At 41.2% G+C, this 20,527-nt stretch overlaps 1 protein-coding gene across 1 annotated transcript; it reads right to left on the bottom strand.

Annotated features, from left to right (window-relative positions):
* Nucleotides 1–10,787: 10,787 nt before the first annotated feature.
* Nucleotides 10,788–20,296, bottom strand: LOC112564696 (leucine zipper putative tumor suppressor 2 homolog). Its single transcript, XM_025239698.1, has 5 exons — nt 20,009–20,296; nt 17,975–18,532; nt 15,122–15,360; nt 14,098–14,380; nt 10,788–12,124 (listed from the first exon to the last, which is right to left on the bottom strand). Exons 2-5 carry the CDS (start codon nt 18,509–18,511, stop codon nt 11,210–11,212), a joined length of 1,974 nt encoding a protein of 657 aa, XP_025095483.1. The 5' UTR covers nt 18,512–18,532; nt 20,009–20,296; the 3' UTR covers nt 10,788–11,209.
* Nucleotides 20,297–20,527: the final 231 nt, after the last annotated feature.

Below are 20,527 nucleotides of genomic sequence, written 5' to 3'. Positions count from 1 at the left end.
GTGCGTTGTGCCAGACTTGTTCTTGGCAGCTGGCAGAGGTGGGTGTCTGTGTGGTCTTCGCGCCGCTTGGTGTCTGGAGAAGTCAGCTCTTGGCCCGAGGGTCTTTAAAGATCGCTCGCCTTGTCGCTAATGTTCTCACAGACCTAAACACACTCCATCTCGTGTGGCTCTCACGTCACGGCAAGCGAGGCAAGCGCCAGATAAATGCTGGCTACGGCCGGCCATGATACCACCAGCGCCCTCTGGCGGGCCCTTTGGATATCACCAGCGCCCTTGTGCGATTCCATCAGCACCCATCATGCCATGCCACCTTGACGACGAGCAATAATCCTTTCTACAAAACAGTCTTGTCTGACAGAACATTCTGTAGAAATGGTCACCGGACAAACATCACCATTGTGCCAGATATTGGAGTGTGTGCGCGTGTGTGTTTGTATGTGTGTGTTAATGTGTGGTGTGTGTGTTTGTGTGTTTGTGTGTGTGTTAATATGTGGTGTGTGTGTTAGAGACAGGCGTTTTTCTCTAGATAAATTATTGTATTGTTGCTTTTGGGTTTGGATGACACTAACCGAACCCTAACCCCATTTGAAGATTTAGTTATTGCGCGTGTCTTGGTTTGTTAAAGCTTATTACTTTAATTATATTTCTTTCACTCCAATGACACATTAGCTCTTGTACAACGCTGACATTTTATTTATTTATTTTCTTTGCACCGATCTTCCTTATTCCAAACAGTAAATGCACCGATACTTCCATTTATTTATGTGTGTGCTATTTCATGTCCAGTCTAGTTTCTGTTTTTACCATACCTTACACGTCATGTGTTTTCTTTAAATTTTCCATATATTCCGAAACATGAGTTTGTCTGTCCAGCTCAATATTTTATATTCCAAAGTTACAACCTTTGCCATCATGTACTACACAGTTTAGAGACATTTAAGGGTTAGGTAAGCCTCACAAATAACAATCTAGTTTAAGACTATTCTAAATGGTCCTTTAAACCTTCTGAATGCTCAGCTGAGTGTATGGAAACAAAATTTACTAATTACCGTTTGAGAAGAGCCAATTGCTTGTTGCAAATGACCATTTAATTATAATAATAATGATGATGATGATGATGATGATGATGATGATGATGATGATAATAATGAGGATCTATATTCACATATAACAGACATACTCACTCTAGATGGTCTACAGATGAGGCCAACAGCATTATTTAACTCATTTAATGTTTGTGATAGACTATTCACGCCTCAAAAAGTATGTCAGGTCTGTACACGGAATAGCTACACCTTCTGATGCGTTTGTAATACATTTGAAGGTCCAATCAGCCTAGAATTTCATCTAGTAATACCTGTAGTCTTCAGTGGATGCCTGCGCTGTTGGCATTACTGGAAACAAAAGAGCAGACAAGCGAGCCAAACAGCGAGCTCAGCGTCTACAAGCACAAACTTCCTGTCACTTCTTACAATGTTGACAACCAAAGACTTCGTACAAAGATGTCCAGACTGTCCTGAAAAACACAATATCAAACTGGAGACCCAAAGAAAGGGGCTTGCTGTGGTTTGAATAAGGAACTAATGTGAAAAGTTCAGTCATCACCTCAATGCGCTACCTCCAGGATAGCTTACCTGATGATCCAAAGAAAATGACGATACAGTATCTTGAGACTAAGGATTTTTTTGTCAAAGCCTGTAACTCGACCTCCCAGACCCCAAGTTTATTTCAAAGGCGTCATCACGCAATAAGCCAGCATCAAAAAGGCGAGAAAATATGTGGTTGTTTGAGTTCCACCCTCAAACGTTTTCCCCGGACAGCTGTTGATAAAAGGGAAAGGGCCGCAGCTCGCCCGTAAAGGTACTCGTCGCTCCACCAGTAGAGGGCGTCTCCTGCACCCACGCACCCACCCATCCCTCTAAAAGTGACCTGAGAAGGAAGAGAATCACCTAAAGCTCGACGCCATTAAAATCGGTCCGCAATCACCCGTCACCACTCAACGACGACTAAGTTGCTGGAGCGCTTTACCAGAGAACCAGTTGACGTACCGGCTGCTGCTGCTGCTGCAAGGAGGGAACAGTCTTGTCTCTAGCATCCTCCCCAACCCTCCCCCACTAGCATCCCATGGCCGCCCGCTTCCTCTGGAGAGCGACAGAGCGAGGAAAGCCCGGTTCGGCGCACACGGAGGGCAAGCGTCATGCGAGAAGGGGGCGCTTTTTACGAGGCGATGACGAGTGCGCAGTTCGTCTTATTTGTTGCGGGGGCAGGCGGCCCTGGCGCTCTAACCACCTCGGCGACAGACCTCGCAGATGCCAACGATAAGGGAGACAATTCGACCGCGACTCTAGCGATCTCATCTTCGCTGCTGATGACAGACACGTGTTTACGCTGAACCAAAGTTCTGTAACTCTTGAGAAGTCTTACAGGCGACCGGGGGGAGGGGATGGGGAGAGGGGAGGAGAGAAGCTGCGCATGAAGCTCATCTGTTTGAATTCTAGTGTGCTTGCGTGCGTGTGCATGACGATGCACGCGAGGGGGAGAGAGAGACCTAGTGGTGTCTTATTATGAGAATGTCAACAAGCTTGAAAAGATATGGTTGTAGCAGATTGTTGTCGGTGATATACATGTTGATGATGGAGATGTTAATGCCGTCTTTTGAGCATTTGTGCTTTTACAGCAGGTGTATTGTTATTTATGTCTTTTTGTCATTTTCCCCAAGCATTTACATTGTAATGTCACTTTTCTAACAGCGTAGACGCTGCTGTAACATGAGCCGAGGAGGCAAGACAGAACCCTGAAACTTCCAGCTTACACTGGTATGAAATGTAATGGTGCGATAGCAGGTAATGGTACGATGATGTGTAATGCTACGATAGTATATACGATGGTATGAACGGTTGTGGATCCGTGGTATGGAAGTTAATGGTACACAGGTATGAAAGTTCGCGTCTAAACTATTCTACAGGAAAACAGACACGCAAGCCCGGACACACATACACACTCATCCTCCCACCCGAGACAGACTGAAATAAGGCATGCAAACCTCTCCTTCCTCTATATCAGGGGTGGGCAATTAATTTTCCCAAGGGGCCGGATGAGAAACTGGGATGGTTCTAGAGGGCCGGACTAATATAGTTAACTCAGTTTTACCCAATACTGTATATATAGTATATTTACTGGTGTGCGGCCAGCGGGCGGGCCGGTCAGAGACAGGAGGCGGGCCGGATCCGGCCCGCGGGCCGGCGTTTGCCCAGGTCTGCTCTATATGATAACCTTGTCCGTCTGTCTGTCCTTTAAGAAGTCGGGTACTTGATAGTTAAGAAGTCGTACTTTCTATCTCAGTGTTAAACACCGATCCCCAAGCAAACCACCCCTCCGCCAAACCCAGAGGGCGTTTGCCACAGCCGCCTCTGTGCCACCGAATGGCCAACCCTAGAGATACTTATTATTTATTAAACAAAAACTAAGAATCGCAAATATTGCTGCTGCGTGCATTCTTGTCTCTGAACAGGTTTTCAATGATACAGATGACTTTCATTAATTCAAACGCCTCTAGAGAAAAGATTAATTCTGATACAACCAGGTTATTTTCTACGACTAATACAATATTTCTACGACTGATACAACTTTTGTAGAATATTTCCGCCCACTGCGCTCTCGTGGCACCCGTTGCCACACCTTCCGTGCGTCCCTCCGTCGTCCGTGCAGGTCCCGTTGTCTGCACTTCTCGCAAGCTGCCAGAGATGGCGGGTGCACGGGCTGCTGGGTGGCTGAGGAACAAAAGCTGGTTGCGTGACTTGCTTCTAATCCTCTTTGGCGCGGAAATTGCGGGCAGTGGCGGGCGAGTGTAGTCGGGCCGGCAGTGCGGCTGAAAGGCCGGAAGACATTGATAGATTTGCATTCAATTTACTAAGTTCAATTTCCTTGCGAGAAGAAAGTCTAGGGGAGAAAGTATTAACGAATTAACGTGCTTTCATTTATTACTCCCATAATGACTTACACTTTACAAATTATCACTGATTTTTCTCCCTACAGTTTCTCGAATTAAACTATCAATCCTGCAAACTGGCCCCCGTGAGTTTGGCCGATTAACACTATTCAGCCCCGCGGATATGCATCGCTCACTTTCTTGGGCTCATCGACTGAGTGCTCAATGAGTAAATGGCAGATTGCTGAGAGTTGTCTTGACGAACTTACGTCATCATAGCCACAACGGTTGTCTTTCACCTGACTTGTAAGGTTGGCCACTCAAAAGCATTTTTCAGTATTTCTCCCCTGCATCGCCATCCTTGTTGTCATTGTCTGATTGTTGTGCAAGTGTCTACACTCCGCCATCTTTCTTTGTTACTGTATGACCACAAGAACAGCAACATTTGATAGGTTCAGAGGTCACTTTATAAGAAGGAAATCAAGACTGTTTCCTTTATTTCTCCACTTTGATCAAAGAACAGCAACTCTCTTTATGCTGCGGCTGCAGGTGATTTGTTTACTTACTTTACACTTTAAAATGCCTGCTTCTGTTACCAGTCATTTTATTTTAGTTTTGAATATCCCTGCCTGTATCTATACATTGCATGTTCTTGTGTTAATGTGCAGGACATGAAGGAGCACAAAGCTGGACAAAGAGGGGGGAAGATGTACAAACATTTGTGAAGACAGAGGTAACGAACAGCAACGACAAAAAATAAATACCAGCACAATCGTCTCCGCTGAACAATGATTATAAATACAGTTAGTATTCCGGCATTGTCAGTAGATTTGTTTCTCCATTAAACATTCAGTTTAAGGAAAATAAAAATAGGTGTTTTGTCAAGTTTTCAAGGTAAAACTGGCAACAGCTGATTAAGTGTTCACTCCGTCCTCTGCAACAGTCGAAGCAAATGTTCTTTTGTTTATGTGTACACATAAAGTAAATGTACATTCAGTAAATGAAAGAGTGTGCTAAGAGTCAACCCACACTTCTTTGCTGCTTCCGTGTCCAAACAACATAAAAACACAACAAAAGTAATCAGTCTGATTACCGGTGCCCCTTTCACTGCTAGTGATTGAGCGATCGGAGGCTAAGCTGTCCTCAAGCATGCTTTGGTGACGTCTCATAAAACAGTTCCAACTTTTATTCATCAATAAAAAGCTCAAAGAATAAAGAATAAAAACAGTGCTCCCGGGACGAGATGCGAACCCGACAGCTCAAAAACAGTGCTCCCGGGACTAGATGCGAACCCGACAGCTCAAGGTCACTGTGTTGGCGACAAACGCCTACCATTCGCGCAGAAAGCAGGTAGGAAGTATTCCTGTCGGAATAATGGAATATTCCTCCTGCCATCGGAACATTTGTTATTAGAAGGATTTTGTGGAATGAGGTCTGCATCTAAACTGACATTTTTTGACCCAAGCTTTCAGTTGGTCACGATGTGTCGGCTGTACAGATGTGGCAGTAACGTCACACACGTCACGTGTTAACATTACAGACCCACACCACAGGCTCCAGCAGCTCAGTCCCATGATAATTCCACGTCGTCTACACGGCGCGACATCGACAACACGTGTAGAAATTGCCGTTCCTTCCGACCCGTTGGTGGCATTCAGCACTTGAGCAAGTTAAAAGACCTGCAGCCAGTTGTTAAGTGCGCGTCAACAAACTCGGAAACATTGTTCACGTCTGCCAGTTACAGCCGACATCAAAGTACAACAGTTACCTCCCCCACCCCAACCCTTGACGACAGAGAGCGCCACGTGCAGCCAAGATGGCCGGTGCACTCAGTCCACTTCGAGACGTGGGGGCCCCCGTAGCGCTGCCTGTCGCGTCTGGTATCGCTTGCAAGGCAGGTGTCATGTATTCTCTGCCCAATGTGTCTGACACCTGTGGCACCTGTGTCACTGCGTCAGACAGCACCGTGCAGCCTCCTTCTCGCAAAGGGGAAGGAAGGCGGCTTTGTTCTGTCGCTTAAGAGCCAGTCATTCGATCGGAGTTTTACAGTTTCAGGTAGATAACGACAATATAAATATATCCTGGACATTTCAGCGCCATAATACTACATAATACTAGTTAACGATCTCATTTCAACGGTGGTCATCTGCACCTGTAATCAGCAAAAGCTGCGAAATGTCGCCCACGCGCATGATTAACGACTACGTCAAATCCGTCATCGACTTTCACAACAAGCATGGCAGCACCGGAAGCCAAACATCGCTCTACATTGAAGATCTTAATTTATATTTTTGTTCTCTAGCAGCAAAGAATAATATCAAATATGAACGGTGTATGGCCTTCAATTACTCAGCCCTAACATGTTTGATTGCGAGGTTCAGAAACTTTTATGAAACTGTTATTTTAGTCCCCATAGTAACCACTATCATTGAAGAGATCAAAGCTGTTGAATAACTGAGAACTTCAGCAATAAATACTGTTTCTGGGAGCAGAGAAAAACCCAGAACATCTACAAGCACCTTCAGAAGCGGTAAACTTGTGTAAAGAAGATGAATATTGATAAATGTCCAGACATTGGACTCTCGAGCACATGTTAGCAAATGCATCAAATGTAATATTAATATTATTTTAAATTATAGTGGGTATCATTTTAATTTGAAATGTAAGATATAATACTACAATAATGTAAAATATAATTCTATAGTAATATCAATATAATGCTACAGCAATATCAAATTTACAACTACAGTAATGTAAAATATAATGCTTCAGTTATTTTAAATGTAAAACCACAGTAACATAAAACGTAAAACTGCAGTAGTGGTCATTTGCCATACTTTCTTATTTTCATTCACATTCAGCTTTGTTTGTAACTTTGCCCACAAAAATGAAATAAATCCATGTGATACCAGCAACTCCCAGTGATGATTCATTTGTTCCATTTGCCTCGTGTGTACTGTAAAACTGAGACAACACATGGACTGGGAAAAACAAGTATGTGGTGTTGTCATTGTATATGTTTATTGTGACAAAAGGTGTGTTGTTGTATATGTTTATTGTGACAAAAGGTGTGTCATTGTATATGTTTACTGTGAAAAACAAGTGCATTGTGATTGTAGACTGACTGTGAAGGCGCGCAGAACAAAATGTACTACAGTGAAAGCAAATGCCAACATGCTTCTAGAAGATAGTCGTCTTTCAGCATAGACTGGTCCAGTTCTTTCTCTTTCAACTCATCAGCACTACTCATCAAACATCTAGTCGTCGCTGCTGTCGGCGTGAGCCTCGCGCTAATGAGTTTTCCCTCCAGTTCTGCACACGAGATGACAGACGTAGAAGAAGGTACAAGACAGGGTCTGCTGGTTCATGTGCAAATGGCCCTCATAGTACATCTGGTAGTGTAACCCGTCTACTTTACACTCCCTCCTACACCAGTACTACTCACGGTATGTCTCACAGTCCGTCCTGGTTATACTCTCTCATACTCTAGCACCACTCCTAGTATGCTTGGCAGCCTGTCCTCTTCACACTCTCTCCTACAGCTACAAAGGCCGTGTGTCAAAGGTGAAGGCCAAAGGAAGGGACAGAAAAGAAAGTAGGCAAAGGGCATTCAGGTCTTCCTACCATATGATTGCTGAAGATAGAAGGAGGCCATGTAAGTGATTGATGCCCTGTCATGTGATTAGATAATAAGGGCAAATAGTCTAAACACCCGCAGGTATACAGGCAACATGAAAATCCTATGGCACTCCAACATGAAGATACCATGACACTCCCACACGAAGATACAATGACACTCCAATATGAAGATCCAACGACACTCCAACTGATACTATGACACTCCAACATGAAGACCCAACGACACTCCAACACTAAGATACTATGACACTCCAATATACTGATAATTATTATTATACGCTGACAGATTATTATTACACACTGAAAGATTATTATTTCACAATGACAGATTGTTTTTACATTCTGATAATTATTATTATACGCTCACAGATTATTATTACATACTGACAGATTATTTTTACATTCTGATAATTATGATTACACGCTGACAAATTATTATTACACACTGACAGATTATTTTTACATACTAATAAATTATTATTTTATTCTGACAGATTATTATTTTAAAACAAATTCACGTTCGCCATACACAGGGTGTGAAAAACTATCTTCCATAGAGTTCTATAGAAAATTTGTCTACGGGATCTTCAAAATCTAATGGAGTGCATTTTCTCCTAATGACTTGGTGCAACATATTGTTCCCCAAAATTTATCTGCAGCACGCCCTGTAGAGATGTAGGCGAGCCCCACCATGCGTACCCATCCCCACCCATCCCAAGGGCAGCATCCAAACCACGCAGCATAATATTCCCCCCAGTTACCTAACCCCCAGTTGACCTAGCTGTGGAATAGTTATCTAACCCGCAGTTGACCTAGCTGTGGAATGGGTATCTGACCCTAGATGGTTGGATAAGAGATTGCCACCATCCTCACAAACTGCTAACCCTGAGATAAGCGAGGTCTCATTACACCTCACACGATATTGTTTATGGAATTTCCTCACCATCAACTGTAACAACTGTAAGGAGCCAGCGACACCTTTTTTTTTCCTTTTTAAACGGAGGACTTTTTCTCTTATTGTTTCGCAGCGATATAGGCTTGGTAGCTGACAAACACCAACACACGTAAAACACTAGCAAACAAGCTCTTAGTGTTGGTGCAGGGGACATAATTCATACCTGGACCTTGCAGAGCCATCGGAGCTACCTCCCTTATTTCGAAATCTGCGTCGAAGGGGGCTTCTGTTATTGTTTACATATGCTCACTTATCAGGTTATTAATACCACTGACATGTCGGACAGCTACATAAAGATTATTAACTTTATTGACATAAAGACCATCCCGATTTTAGAGAGGAATGTCCAACCAACAGCCTGGGTTTTCTCACTCTTCATTCATAAAAAAAAATCAGCAATAATCAAAGAATATTTAAATAGCAGTAACTAACGGAAATAAATAATCAGACTATCTAGATATGAACATATATATCACCTATCATTCGCTGTCTTCACTGGGTGCCAGTCGTGGACCGTACAGCCTACAAACTTTCCAGTCTGACCACGGACGTGTATAGGTGGATTGATGTCTGTATGCCGAGACTCTTGGCCTCTTGCGAAGTGCTCCGCTGTTAGTCTCGAGAATAATATATGAATGTGACTAAACAGGAAGCTTTGTACACAACTGCCTCGTTTAAGTAGTTAATCTGAAGTCAGGTTACAATCTTATAGGTGAAGAATTCCGAAAATTTCTGTGGGAGATCTTGTGTAGGAAACACTGACGGGAACGGAGTATTAATGGTTTTGCCGACTAAACTCTTGTTATCATTAAATAACTATTTCATTGTTTTACAGACAATATTTTTTTCGGAATAAAACGTGGATTTTCAAGGCTAATGGACCTTTCTTTCAGACCGAGACTTGAACCAAGAGGGCAAAGAATCGGGAGAAAGTCGGGATGCTTGTTGGTTTTTTGTTTTCCTTTGCTTTTATCAGTGACCATGACTTTGCTCTTGTCAGTGTTAGTCTCCATTCCATATGCGTTCGAAGTGTCTTTGTCGGTGAGGTCTTGCAGTTCTATCTTGGTGCCTGCTCTCAGAACGGCGTCATCTGAAAACATAGGCTATAAATCGGCCTTCCGATGAAAATGGAAAAATGGAAGTGTGATGGTCATAATGCTCGTTGAACTCTTTCCCAGCGCTTCGATGACTTGCACAAGACTTTCTTCGATGTTGAATTTTTGTATCGATGCCATAGCCTCTCATATCAAAAGCCTTTTTAAAGTCAAAGAAGTTGTGCTAGAGATCCCGGTAATGCTGAAGATGTTTCTCTATCGGGATGCGTCAGTTCTGCTCAACTGTGCTCCTACCTGGTCTCACGCCAGCCTTTCTGCAAACAGTTCCTAAGTGGTGGTGCTGCTGCGGTTCTGTATTGCTTTCAACATGACTTTGCTTGGGTGGTTTTTTGTACTTTCTTTCACTGTGATTCCCTCCTCTCTGGCCGGACCTTAATTTTGCCCTAAGTTTGGTTCTCCCTAAATGCCCCCAATTCAGTTCTCCCTAGATGCCCTCAAAATTATCCTGATGGCACAGTTCCCTTCTGTGTACTAGAAAGATGCTTTTTCCTCTTTTTCTTGAAGGCTCTTCTTTGGTCATAAAGATTTAGATGATGTTGATCCAGGGTTGTTTCTTTGATGGTTCCAAAAAGGATGCGTACATCACAGTCCATGTTCAGTGTCACAAATTTGCTTCCAACTTTGGCTTTGAAGATTTCCGCAACATTGTCCATGCACTTCGTGAAAGTATGAGATAGTGCGACAGTCATGGCAGATTTTCTCCAATATTCCCCATCAGCCAACATAGTAATAAGTGGTCTAATCAGTAACTTTATCAAATGCTCGTTTTCAGAATAAAAACGGCAAAAACAATCAACAGCAGATCTTCTCCTTAAAGTTTATCGCCTCATTACAGTGCTCATCCATGTGGTCTCCTTCCCCACTCACTCCATTTCATTACACACCCATCTTTCTTTTTTTCTTGTGATACAACTGTCACACATATACACACACAACTCCAGCAACCCTCAGCCAGTGGACTAAATGCTCTACTATTATGAGATGTGTGACTTGCATAAATGTCATAACAGTGAATTTCATGATCTGTCTTCTACACATTTGATTTGGTAATATGTGTTGCTTTCTTAAAAGGTTGTTTCTATCCCTGTGGTTGTTAAGCATTCTACCCTGAGATAGACCTTTCTCATATGAAAACTAGAACACACACACATTTTGTGATAAACAAGATTTATTGGTAGAGTTAAAATACAACTCACCAATATAGTGTATAATTGTGTATATAGATCTACATGTACACATAGGCTTCACTTTATAAGCTACATCGCCCAAAAACTGCTGACTAGAAAAATGGTACTTGACCAATGACCTAAACTCCTGCACTAGACATTCTTTCACAAAAATGCAACAAGAACTACTACAGCACAAATCATCTTGAGCCGTGGTATGCTTGCCTCTTATCACCTCACCTTCTGACTAGACCTGTCTGTCAAGAGAATACACCTACAGACAGCATCTTTCCATAGATTGCTAAATTGTTATTTATGGCAACATTTTAAGTCATCACAACGAATTCTTCAATGAGTTTTAACTCCACTCCTTGTAAGACCATTTGCCATTCAAGAATCTCGCATCTCAACAGACTGATTCCTCGCCATTCATAGCGATGAGCTTTAAGTCCCGCCTCTCCAGCTCCAGGGTCAACTGTTCCACCTCGGCTTCCAGTGCTGTGTTTTTGCGCTGCATCTGCACATAGTTAAGCTGTAGCTGCTTCTGGTAGCGGATGACCTTATTCTTCTCCTCTAGCCACCGTCGTCTCTCAAGCTCCAGAGTCTCTTCTGCCGCCTGCAGGTGCTTCTGAAGCTTGTCAGTCTCTGCCAGATACATGGCCATCTGCTTATCTCCCCTGGGAGATCCATAGGCACCTTCATCATTGTGATCAGTCTGAGTGAATTTCTCTACACATATTCTCCCCAGAGAAGAATCATTCTCATTTTCTTGAGAAGATTCTGCCACATTTACATCTTTCAGCTCTACAGAACTTATTCTCAAAGTTTTAGGTTTTATTTTTGCTTCAGATGTTGATCCATGCACAAATAAGGTAGGGCTTTGTTTACTTCTGACACCAGCAAGCCTTCTCTCCATGTATTCTAATTCTCTGGTCTGGTCCACTGCAGCAGTAGTGCAAGAGGCCATACCTGTGTGAGGTTCAGACAGATTCTTCCAGAAGGTTGCACTGTCATCTACACTTGATAAAGCTGGTGATGTTGGTGATGTAGTTATCACAGAGGCAGCCTCCAGCTGCAGGCGCACATCATGCAGCTGGTGCTGAAAGATGGCACACTGTCGCAAGAGAGCCTCTTTTTCACTTCGAAGGGAATCAATCTCTCCCTGCATCTGCTGTTTCTCCTGCTGCAGACGGGAGAGCTGTAGACATAAAGACTGTTCTGCTTTGTATGCCTTGCTTTGCTGAGCCTTCAGTTTCTCTTCATACTCCTGGTGTATCTCACGGACATCATGCAGCCACACGCTCCTCTTCTCTTCATAGACCTACACAAAAATAGGCATATCATGTTAGGTAGCTACACACTCTGCTTTTCTTCATAGACCTACCCAGAAAGATACTATCTGAAACATTCCATGTTACGCAAAAATTTGCTTGTGCACCCGTAAAAAATTAGCACACAAAAATTAGCGTTAGACCAACAAATCAACTGTGTTAATCCAGTGTAAAATATTTCTGAAATATTATATTACGCCTTACTTTACCTAGTCATTAAAAAAAACTCACTGTACTAGAGCTTTAATGTGAAATGTTCAGCCAGCCAAGAATTCAAGGATTCACACATGGAATGTAGAAAATTCAATTCAAACAGTGAGACCAGAAATTTGTCAGAAAGGATGACTTCTGGCTCTTGCTACTTCTGCATGTCTGCTTCTCTGTCTGGGACATGTTATCTGTAGTTCAACTTGTCAAATAAAATACTGGGACAGCTACAGAGAGCTTTAAGACACCCCTACAAAGTTGCATTGCATACATCTATGGTTGGTTTATTTTTCCCTTAACTACATGCATTTACTCTACAGAAGGAAAAGTTTTTTTTCTAAGACTAAACACAAATGTTATTTTTACAAAGAGTTGCTGCTAATTAGAACTCACTTCTGGCTAACATTAAAGATGCACCAAGTTTGAAAGAACTCTGTCTACTTTCCAAAATTTATTAATCTATTTTACAGTTTTAATTGTTTATGAAATATAATGTGAAATGCAGTCCCACACACTATTCAAATGACTCTAAGAAGGAAAGTTAAATATGTCAAGAGGCCTAATGGTAGCCAGTTACTATAATGATTGATGTGACTAAGTAGCTTCACTAGTGAGCTAACCTATTTCTAAACAGAGTTGCATCCCTTCACAAGCAAAAAACTCACTAATGATTAAAGCACATGGTATATGAAAACAATGAATAATGATGGAAATCAACAAGAATCCTGACCATCCTCACAAAATAACAAAACACAACAAAATAAATCCACAATGTTATCCCTGACAGCAGACAGTGATGATGTTGATTTTTTTTTTTACGTAAAACATCATCAGGACTTTTATTGTTAACAGATGGTCTTCCACTGGTCTTTCTTCACAGCTCCACATGGACAAAATCCAACTGTCCCTCTATGATATTTAGATTTCTTGAAAATTATGTTGTTTAAAAACTGCACAGTTTGTAAAATCTCCAAAACTTAACTAAATGGCTAAAAATATTTTTAGAATGAAGCTAGACCTGTCAGCTGTCACATGACATGGCAATAACATAAATGCAAACGACTCTAGCACTTTCAAAAATGGACTAGCGCCATCTATTGCAAAAATGTGTCATGACCTTTCCGACAACCCATTATTTTTTGCACACCTAATTACAAAAAGGTGAATTGTGGTGACTCAGAGGACAACAGCAGTGCTAAACAGGTTGGGATTGTACATGCTGCAAAAGTGTTAACACTCTGTAGCAAAACTGTAGTTTGACCAAATACATTAGGCTATTTTTTAAGTAGATAATTTTGTATGGCTCAGGATTGATGTTATAAATATCAAAATGGCCCTTGGAAGAAAAAATGTTCCCCACACTTGTCTTAGACAAAACCAAGAAGGTCTCGTAGATAATAATGTTAACATCTCTTTCCACTCAGAACTATCAGGCTAATGCACTGTCAGGTCATCGCCATCAGGTATACATGCAAGACTTAGACACTAACACTAGACTTACTCAAGAGAATTTAGTGCTCAGAGATGTGATGCTATAGCAGAATCTTGTGCCTCCTCCAAAGACATTATCACTAACAAGCCGGTACAACAGAAGAAGACTTAAGAGTATGGATCAGAAAAAGAAAATCCCACTATTCATCTATTTCTTTTTGCATAACTCAGATAATAATGTAAAGCCAGGTTTTCTAGACACCAGAAACACCAGTGATCAGGAGACAACTAGACCTTTTTAATGGCTTTTACATAGATGAATTACCTGTAAAATGGCTCGCTCATTGTTGTCCATGACCTGTCTCAAGGTTTGTATTTCTGCATCCTTCTCTTTCAGCATGGCCTCCAGCTCTCCCACACCACTGTCACTGGGAGAAGGTGTCTGCACTGAAACCTCATGGGAATGTTGTGCTCCAGATCCCAGAAATGACCCTGCATGGTGGCGACCTTGACCAGACAAGACACCCAAAGCTGAACTGCTGGTAGAGATCTCCGCCACACCTTCGTGATTACTGCACTCGCTGCTGATCCCTGATGACCTGGGCAAACTTGAATGCACATGCACAAACATACATGCACACATGAGCGTTCACACACACACACAATCCATGCACATATAAACACGCATGCAAAACATATACATTACGTTAACATGTACAACAGTATATTTATTTTATAATTAGAAACATTAGCCACTATACTATGGTAGGACACTTGATGACTACAGTCACAGCACTAGAAACTTGATGAATATAGTCATGGGAAATGGCCTCTACCACAAATATCTTCTGAATTTTACACCTAACTATATTTGCATACCTAGTCATTGTTACCTTTTTACAGCTGATATATATATATATGTGGCCACTCACCTTTTACAGTTGATTTATATCTAGCTACTCTTTCCTTTTACAACTGATGTACATCTAACCACTTTTACCTTTTACAGCTGATGAATGGTCACTGTTCAATGTTACAGTTGATGTATACCTAGTTAGTTGCCTTTTACAGATGATGTACCTCTAATCACTATTACATTTTTATAGTTGATGTATACATGGCCACTGTTACCTTTTCAATATTCATATACAGTGTTCCTCTTTATCATATTCAATCTTCTCTGTTCATTCTCTCTCTCTCTCACACACACACAAATCTAAATCCGTTTAATTCAGGATTTAATTTTAGAAAAACTAAAACAGACTCTGAGAATTGATTGCATTTTGAAAGTAAAGGCATGATAAGTTTTCCCAGATTATAGCTACCAGAGTATATCTGATTATAATTACCTGATTTCACTACTTTTTTTCAAGGCAGCAAGAGAGTGGCAGCCCAGAGAGTAGCTGGGCGGAGCACAGCTGGCTGGTACCCATGACAACCATGACTGTTGACTGCATCCATCAGGGCAGTGGAGGTTTTCTCCACTGTCTGCCATGCTGTTGACACTGAGTGATGGTGAAACAACACAAGCAGCACTGCCATGGATAGGTCTGAATGCCACTGGACGAACTAGTGGCCTTCCAAGTTTCTGTAGATGCGAATCAGTTGAATATCTCTTATTACAGAATTCTTCTCCTCCTACTTAGCAGCCTAATGTTACTATGCTTTGACCTCAAGAACTTTTCTCATCTTCACTGGTGTGTCCAATAGCTTTTTAAATCATTCAAGACACAAGGACAATATTCGGCTAATGTCCTTGGAATGCTTAAAATTAACTTATTTTCAACAAGTATTTTAATAAAGAAATAAGTAAATAAGAGAAAGACAAAACAATCTTATATGACTTGTATGAAATAAGCAGAAATCAACTGTTTCTACCTCAGTTCATCCTAAAAGTGCATTTTGTTTTGTAAATGCAAAAGGAATAAGATATGTCCAATGGAATTTTTTTTAAATCTTCTACACAAAGAATTAGACGGTCACCCTCTGACAGCCTATTCCACAAGCAGTAAACTTAAAATTTAAAGTCACTTATCAAGTAGAAATTAATAAGCATTACTCATGATGAAAACCAACTATAATATTGTTATATGCTTTACCGTTCAACTATATTGCTATAACAGTCAGTCGGTCATTCCTTGATTGGCACCTGTCATTGGGGGATCACACGGCAGCTGACAGGGCCAACCACTCTTGCCTATGGTGGGCCATAGTCAGCAGGTCCTATACAGGACGACCAGTCCAGTCCTTGATATTCTTAAGCCAGTTTTTTCTTTGGCCACCACAGCAAAGGTGTCTTGAAGGACAGTCTTCAACAAAGTGTCGTGCCGGGTCACATGGCCAAAGACCAGCTTATGTCACTTGACTGTTGAAAGTTGAGGTTCCTGGTATCCTACAAGTGTGGCCATCTTGTTTCATACAAAGTCATTGGTTCTGTGTTCTTTGTATGAGATCCAGAACAGCCTCCTCAGGTACTCTGTCAAATGCATCTTTAAAGTCAATCAAGTTGTGGTAGAGGTCCTGCTGATGCTTAAGATGCTTTTCTATGACAATGCGACAGTTAAAGATCTCTTCAACTGTGCTTATGTGGTCTGATGCCAGCCTGTTCTGCAAGCAGTTCCTCTGCAGTGGTTCTGATGCGGTTCTGTATGACCTTCAGCATGATTTTTCTTGGGTGGCTGATAAGGCTCATGGTTCTGTAGTTCTCTGTACAAATTCTAGGATTCTGATGCCCCTGTCCTTGGTTTCACCAAGGCTAAATTTGTCCACCATTCCTGCCCACTGCTAGCAGGCATCTGGGCTGACCTAGGCATTTCAGTCACTATTACAATGAGGATGTCCTTTTTTGGAAATGGTCTTCACACAACCTTGTCTAGTTGTTGGTAAACCTCCTCGACTTCATCATCTCCATGAGTAGAAGTTGGAGCGTATACTTGGACAATCGTGACGTAGTGGTGCTTAGCTAAGACACGTATGGAGATCAGCCTGCTGGATACAAGTGTACAGCTGATGAAGGCTCTGGACACCTAGTTGTGCATGAGGAAGCCCATGCCGTACTCATGTCTGGCGTCCTCTCCACTATAGCACAGGTTGTGGCCATCTTCCACTGTTGTTTCCCCAAATCCTGTCCATCTGACCTCTGCCAGCCCCACGATGTCCCAGCAGTACCGTTTTAGCTTGTAAGTTGTTGAACTTTGCCGTACTGGTGTAATTTGCATACATTCCCCGTGCCAATGGATGTTCCCTCTCTCACCTTGATTTTTGCTTTGGTTTCTAACTTGGCTGTAACAGGCACCAGGTTCTACAAATATATGCTTTACATTTCTTCTGCTGGCCATTGCCATTTTCCTCTAGAAAGGAGGGTTGTGTTGGAAAATTTCAAAACCTTCTGTCAAAATCATTTCCTTTCTAAGATAGTTGTGTTTGGAAATGCTTAAGCTACCATCATTACTGATATTTTTCTGGGTTTTTATGTCCATAATATTTGTGTAAGAATTACAATAGTTTGTCAAACTTATATCTACCCCTCTGTGACCTATTGCATATTTAAGGTACAGTCAATAATGTAGGTCATATATGTTTGAATGAATATAAATGAGTTAATATAAGCTTTGCACTTACATAACTTATCTGCAATACATAAAAAAATGTTCTGTAACTGTCATTAATCAGACTATCTTTGATGACTGGCAAGTTCCTGACAGCAAATAAATAATAAGAGCAAGGACAACATAAATATCTTGTTCTAACCCTGCCTACAAGTCTCTTCTAATCTCTTACCAGAGCAAAGATGGTCTGTGAGTTTGCAAATGGCTCAAATGTGTGTTCTTTCTACTGTTCCAGAAGGCCAAGTAAAAGAATATAGTTCTTCAGTCAATATGTTAACATATTCAGATGTGTGTTCTGTCTCCTGTTACAGCGGGACAAGTAAAAGAATATAGTTTTTCAGTAAATCCATTAACATATTCATTCTTCTTTGTGTGCATCAGCTGAAACTCCAAAACAAAAATGGGAGGTATTATTAAGCCCAAGCTTTAACAAAACACAAGCACATGGTAGATACTATTAAGAACATGCTTGAACACAACACAAAGGCCTTGCCAGCTGTACTCCCAAGGGAAAATGTTTTCATTATTAATGAAGGTGAAGAGAACATTAAACACATTTTACTAACAATGGAAACACACACACATATACACTACCTCCGTCAGAACACCACTGATGGCAGGCAGACGGGCAGGAGGATCATCTGCTTCAGAAAAATCTAGAAACTCCATCATTTCTTTTCTCTTGCAGTCCCTGGTATCACTGCTGCACCACCTGCCATGGCTACCTTGCTGGTCAAGATGCAATGGAGAAATAGCTTTCTTTCCACATGCATCATGCCTTTGTTGATACTGAGAACTTGAAACACAACGAAAAGCTTGAGAAAATTCATTTGTCTTGGGGCAGACTTGAAGTGAAGAATAATTTTCTCTACCAGGCTGATCAGAAACTGTCCCAAGAGGCAAGGAGCAGAGTGAGCTTGGTTTGCTGTGCAGAAGTTTGCCATAATTGACATAAAGCTCTGAGTGGTGAAAAACTTCAGCTTGGCCTTCTCTGCAGGAGGTGATTTCATGCACATCACTGCAGACACCAACAGGCAAGTTTGAGACCAGACTATGGGCGCCACACTCTCCATGGTCTTCCAGTGACAGCAAGTCTGGGTCTCTCCTGCCATAAGGCCTTGAGCCAGACATGCTTCTTGTTCTCTCACATCACTACAACAGAACAAAATTAATCGATGTAAAAAAAAACCAACTATGCTGTTGGGATGTTCAAAATTGTTACTGACAGAAATACACTTCATTGAAGCACTGAACATTTCATATGAAATAATAAGAATAAGAATTTGTTTAATAGCCAAGTGACACTGAACTCGGAATGTAACTTGATAATGGAAGAGACACAATAAAAGAAAAAATAATCAGGTCTATCTTATACATATGCACTTACATATTACTCCTCTCCCTAGTTTCCATAGATGAATCTCAACTCTTTATTAACTTTATTTTTACACAGTTTAAAGCTATTAACTTTATATCTGTATAGTATAGTTGTTATAAAGTACTGCTAAAGAGCAAGGGCTAAATGGAAAAAAACATTTTCTTACTTAATTTACCTCTCATTAATAAAGAAGTGTCATTGTCATATTTTTCTCATTTAATAATTTTAATGTAATACTTAATTTCAGGCAGACATCTATTACTCTCTCACCTAAATACAGTTAAAAAACACATCATAAGTAGCAGTTTTTAAACCAAAGTTGACTCCTGTGTGTACTGAATCAGTCTAAGATCACATCAGCACCTAATTGGTGATATTTCATATGTGCAGATGGTACTTCACATATGCACTTTGTTTAACATCTGGAAAATGTGCATGAAATGGCAGATGACAATACTAGTAGATCGAACTAAAAAATCACAGGTAAATTAAAGATCATGGGTAACAAATAAGTCTTTGGTATGGTGTGCTTTAATCAGCTATCCTGACAACATTGAAACAGTATTCCACTCTCACCAGGCTTACTAAACTCTAGCTTTGGACACAGTTAAGCATAAGTCACTTTTAAGATGAAAAAGTAAATACCCCATAGCATGCCATTTACTTTCATCATGTTATCATGCTGTCAGGATTATATTTCTATAAAGACACACTATTGAACTGCAGCTGTTCTAAATTACACACCTGCCTCTGCAAACAAATTTTTAGACACTACATAATTCCTCCCCATGCTAAGATAGATCCCACTGGCAGTTCTACGTAGACCGAATGTAACTGTTACAAACTTTGCCAAGTTTGTGAAGTTGTTCTGTCACTCTTCCCTTGGCATTGTCACTAACGGTGCTAGGAACTCCTTGCAGATCTTTGAATCTTTACAGCTGCTTCATGTCTCGCAAGAGATAATGAGAACTACAGACGTGTGAATCAGAAGAATGACGCACATGCACTTTGGAGGGAAGTTTTGCTACTAAGATGCACACAGTCTGGACTCACATGCTGCCTGCCAGTAGACCGAGCAATGTTGTTTCTACTTGGTGTATATAGGTTATCTGCTTTTTTAAGCGCTCCACTGAAATAAAACTATTATCGGCTTAGTATTGTTTGCACTTCTAAGTGTAAAATCTTCCAAATCAAAGTTTTTAAAAAAAAGTGACAGCATTAGCTGTGAGAGACACGAAGTAATCACTTACCTCGAGCTGCGTCTGCAAGTGTATTTGAGGCGATGGCAGTCCTCGCACTTTTGTCAGCTTCGCCAACTCCAAACAACTGATTATAATCAACCCTGTTTTGAGCCTGTACTTCGAAAAGGTCACCGCTTCTTGTAGTTCTAACCCATTATTTCTGAAGAGTATGAAATACAGCACAGCAAACCAAGCAGCACAAAGTGAGGTGGCAGAGAAACTGTTTTTGTGGATGCTCCGAAATGTAACCTCGCCGTAAATCCACTGTGTGCTTTCCATGACACACAGAAAAATCTGACACCCCTTCTGGGAATCCAACTTCGAACCGACCCAATGCATACGATAAGACGTTTGCGCCTTCCCATTTACAATTTTGGGGGGAAATTAACATAGAAGTAAGTTAAGACTATAACTTTTATGTACGACTCTTTTCAAACCCTCACTTGTAACAGGCTTCCGTATTTTTGTCAGTCAGTTACTTATTATGCATTGAAACTGTTTAATATAATCGACAATGTGGTCTGCACC

Source organism: Pomacea canaliculata, linkage group LG5 (genome assembly GCF_003073045.1).
Source record: "Pomacea canaliculata isolate SZHN2017 linkage group LG5, ASM307304v1, whole genome shotgun sequence".
NCBI lineage: Eukaryota > Metazoa > Mollusca > Gastropoda > Architaenioglossa > Ampullariidae > Pomacea > Pomacea canaliculata.
This window is presented reverse-complemented; position numbering and strand designations above follow the sequence as displayed.